General features: G+C 42.2%; 1 protein-coding gene across 1 annotated transcript in view; it reads right to left on the reverse strand.

Moving 5' to 3' along the window:
• Window positions 1-269, reverse strand: part of LOC104538980 (syntabulin-like) — a gene marked incomplete at its 3' end in the record, with an annotated part of 14,495 nt that extends 14,226 nt beyond the window's left edge. Inside the window, exon 1 of the mRNA XM_010182377.1 lies at window positions 48-269. Coding sequence (XP_010180679.1) covers window positions 48-269 — 222 coding nt within the window. The remainder of the gene's footprint in view (window positions 1-47) is intronic.
• Window positions 270-4,745: the final 4,476 nt, after the last annotated feature.

Below are 4,745 nucleotides of genomic sequence, written 5' to 3' on the forward strand. Positions count from 1 at the left end.
TCAATCACCGCGCAGCCGGGGACGGGCACCTAACATGGGCGAGAAGCGGGATGCGGTAAACCTGGCTTTAGCTCGGCTCCGCTGCTGCCGCTGCGGCTCTGGGGGTGGCTCCGCCGCAGCTCCCCGCCCCGACACGTGGTGCCGCTGCCGCCCGCCCCGAGCAGGTGTGGGGACGGAGAGGACGGGGTTGGGAGGGGAGGTTCCTTACCCGCCTCGGCCCCGCTTCTCAGCGGGCTGCCCCGGGGAGGCAGCGCCCTGCAGCGCTTCATGCCGGCCCCAGGTCACAAAAGGCTGCGAGGACGGTAAAAATGTTAAAATCCGGGTGTGGAATATTACGGATTTCACGCTGAGGTACCAAAGCAGATACGGAAGAGAGGGCAGATGTCACCGGTGTGAATATGATGGATATGTACTATATAAACAGCAAAATACATCAGATGTTCTCTGCTTGTTATTAGAATTGTAAAATGGTTTAAGTTGGAAAAGACCTTAAGGATCATCGAGTCCAACCATCGATCACCATATCCCTAAGCACAACATCTACCCGTCTCTTAAACACCTCCAGGGATGTTGACTCAACCACCTCCCTGGGCAGCCTGTTTCAGTGCCTGACAACCCTTTCAGTAAAAAAATTCCTCCTAATATGAAACCTAAAGCTCTCCTGGCACAACTTGAGGCCATTACCCCTTGTCCTATCAGTAGCTACCAGAAAGAAAAGACCAACCCCCACCTCGCTACAACCTCCTCTATTCAATGACAGCTTTTTATGGAACATGTAGAGATGTAAAATTACTTGACTCTCAGACAATACACTGCATATTGTATTTATTGTATTGTCTCCCCTACCTTTCATTGCAATAATTGTTGGACCCTCCTATAGATTAATGCACACGTGTTAAACTTGTTAATCTGCTCCCTAGAGTGGGTCTACTTAAAAGACATGCATGTATTAGCGGGACTGGGATCTGGGCTGTATACATATCCACACAGGGGGTGAAAAAGAACTTATCTGCCACAAGAAGGATGATGAAATTCTTGATGGGAGCTTCATCTGAGGTTCTGCGTAAATGTCTGCTTACAGGACTTAATGAGCATGCAAAAACTGCTTTCAGCAATAGTATTTTTGGGTAAAGATTTCCTTTGCAAGCATGCTTCTTACAAAGGGCCAAGGGCCCCAGTTCCTGTTGAAACTTCTTTTTACTGTTAGAGCATGAATATTAAATACTGTCTCAAAAATAATTAAGAGCAAATGTGTATTTTACGTGTGGTGCAGAGGACATGCCATCAGTAGTAGCAAAGATGATGCATTCATCTCGTCCTCGAAAAGGAAAGAGGACACTGGAGAGTACTGACACACTGATTGTTACATATACAAAGAGTTATAATTACTAATTTATTAACCTGGCATCAGGATTAGATCCATTACTTATGTAGAGCTCTGAGCTGTGCTCTGCCAAAAAGATGATACCATCCTCCCTGGCAGTGTCAAGACATCTATAATTCAAAGAAGTGAGATAGTTACAACTGCAAAAAAAGAAAAAAAAAGCTTAACATTCCTGTATTAAAAATTCTGTGTTCTTATAAGCTATATTCTAAGCACTGGAATATACCTTCCTGAGGCACAGAAGAGCAGGAAGAATTCTGGACCTTTCACTACTGCTCCAAGACTGTTTCCATGGAAAACAGAAAATTGCAAATCACATATTTTAATCACACCAATTTGCTCTTCCATTCAATAGAAACCAGGGCACCTGAGACTGTGGGCTTCTGTGAGCTGCACGTAGCACATGTGCGATGGAAATTTCCCATGTACATTTACAGAGCTGTTGTACTGGTAGAAAGAGTAAGAAGAAGCTGTGCAGCAGCACTGCTATTGCCATAGTAACTCAGCTCGAGAGTTGATGATGATTCAATTGTCGGAGTCTGCTTTATCTTTTTCCATTTTGATCTCAAATTTTTGCCTTGCTAAGAAACAAGATATGGAAAGTGAAGTCTTCAAGCTGCCTTGGAATTCATAATGGGATGTGACTGCCTTTGATCTCCTCTCCTTTTTTGCGTAGAGATTTATAGCCTTATCATGGATCATAAAACAATCATTAACTTTCAAGCAAACATTTCTTTTCCCTTACAGTCCATGTATATCTAATAATTATAGAGGAATTAAGACACTTTTCAGCATATTAAAATATTATTGTTGTGCACTAGTTAATTATCAGTATTGGGAGGAACACGTACTTGACATGGTCATGTGATAACACACTTATTCTCCTCTTGATGTCTTTTATAAATGAGCAGTATTGCTGTGTTACCTATAATATCAGATTTCATAACCACTGTGCAATGCTGAACAAAACCATATTTGCTATGGAAAGGAAAAATGTTATACCTTCATGAGGGCCTCAGAAAACCTACAGAACACAGGATCTTCTCAGACCTTTTCTTGCTGTACTGCTGCCTGAAAAATAGCAGCTCTCCAGGAAGCCGCAGAGGGCTGCGGATTTAGCAGAAGTGCCCGGAGTCCAGGAGCTGCCAGGGAAAGCCAGGCCCTGAGCCAGGCCCTTGGGTCAGGCCTTGTGCTTCCCTGACGGGGAAGCGAGGTTCCTGAAGCAGTTTTTATTCCAGGCTTTACCACTGAGATCTTCGCTCAAGTGGAGGGCTTTTCCAGAAAAAGCTACAGGGAAGAGAGGGCAGGGTGAATTATAGGGGTTCACAGAGCACCTTTTGCTGTTGCCTCTGCTCCTATTCTGCTGCTCTCTGAATCTTCTCAGTGGGAGGGGGATAAAGTCCTAATTCAGCAGAGATTTGCTAGCCAGCAGTTAGCTGTGTCCTTCAGCCTGGAGGCAAGGAGCTTGGTGCGTTGCTGCTTCTACATACAAACTGATAAGAAAAAAGCTTCACCTTGGTGTTTTTGGAAAGCTTTCTGTGAAATTTGTTTTTGCATGTTTATTTGTTCCATGTGATGGCACATGATTTCTAGACATCTGCAAATGCTGCTTTCCAGTTTGCTTTCTTGCAGTGTAGTATTTTTGCTCATGACCTGTCAGAATAGCAGAGAAGTCCAGTAAAGGTCTCAGCATCCTAATCAGGTACCCAAATATCTCTGTTCCAAAGAACAAGCAAAAAAGATACTGTACCCAGGAGAGAATCACTCAGCAGTACGTACAAGGGTACCTTTGCACCCTTCAGCACAAGAGGTTTACTCATGCTGGCAGCAGAGACCAATTGAGACCTTCTCCGTGGCACAGCCTTTTATACTGCCTGTATGATCCCATGAATTTTCCTTCTTTTTTGTGTAGCTTCTGCAAGAAAGTTTCCACTCCTAACTCGTTTTAATTTTGAGCAGTTCCTCACAGAGTGGAAGAAAGGTGGACTTCTAGGAAGTCAGAGGCTTGAGTCTCCCCAAGTGTCAAAAGGACTGGAACCTATAGTTTTTGTTTTGTCTTCTTTTTCATTTTTTTTCCTTTTATGTGTGTGTAATAATTAAAAGGTGGAACAATGATTCCTGCACTATGTGTATTCCCCATAAACAGTCACCTTGTGCATCATTGCTGTGTTTCATGCTGTCATCCTTTGGTAGCGCGGCATATACTTGGAAAATTTTATTTGGTAGGGAAGTATGCTTCTGCACTTGGTCTATCACAGGAAGGGTGCTGGCCCAAAACCAGGCTGGCTTGTTGCTCAAACCAGGACAGTTTCAGGTTTTTATAGCACTAAAAGCATTTGGGGACATTTGGGATGAAAACCAAGGAGGCATTTTGTGATCTTATGTTCATTAGGGTTAGGTGGTTTTCTTGCAAAGTTATTTTGAATTGGAGAGTTTTGGTGCTTAGAGCTGTCTAAATTCAATTTCAAGTGGCTGAATTTTTCTTTTATGTTTGGCATTGGGCTTTCACACGTCAACCTTGTGCTGTTTCAGGACCATAAGTCAGGTTTTGTTTTTGAGTCACATCTCCTTCTGAGGTCAAAGGAAATGGTGAAAGGGGCAGAGGGCAGAGCTGGGCCCTGTAATCCCGATACAATGTGATGTCATTAATGCAGGCAGATAACTGATAATGTGTCTGTCTGTGATCTAGAGAGTGTCTGTACTTCACCATCTGAGGCCCATGATGCTTTCACTTTTTTTTTTCTCACCCAAAACATAAGAGTGACATTGAAATGAAGTTTTCAGGGTTTGGAAAAGGGTAAATGTTGGGAAGATTGTGAACGCACATGCAGCTGGAGAGAAGGAAACACTGGAGGTTTATTAAAATTAAATCTTGTGAATATTAAAAAAATTTACTTGGAGATCTTTAAACATCTCCTTTCTAACCAAGTGATTAATGTGGAGGTTATTAAGGAGAGTGAAAAGCATTACCAAGTATACAAGATTGTTCGTTTGCAGTCATGTGTATCAGCATATTAGCAGGGATAAGACAGTTAGAAATGGAGAAATTAGAACTTCGGGAATCAGAAGATTACAAATAAATCTGTGTTCAAAATGTCAAACACAAAATACTTCTGAATAAAGATTATAGATAGAAAATCAGTATAAAATGCAATCAGATAAATACAGAAATAGGGGAACACAAAAGATGAAAAAATGTTCATTGAATATTGTATACATGTATTTAGTTTGCATGAATGGTACTTAGACATTTCTTATTTTTGATGGGTGCTGGAAAAATGACACTTTGTCTGATTTAGAAACCAGGTGCACAATAGAATTAAAATCCAAGTGCAAGGCCCTGCACTTGGTTTGGGACAAT

Source organism: Mesitornis unicolor, unplaced genomic scaffold (assembly GCF_000695765.1).
Source record: "Mesitornis unicolor isolate BGI_N332 unplaced genomic scaffold, ASM69576v1 scaffold16224, whole genome shotgun sequence".
In the NCBI taxonomy this organism is placed as follows: domain Eukaryota; kingdom Metazoa; phylum Chordata; class Aves; order Mesitornithiformes; family Mesitornithidae; genus Mesitornis; species Mesitornis unicolor.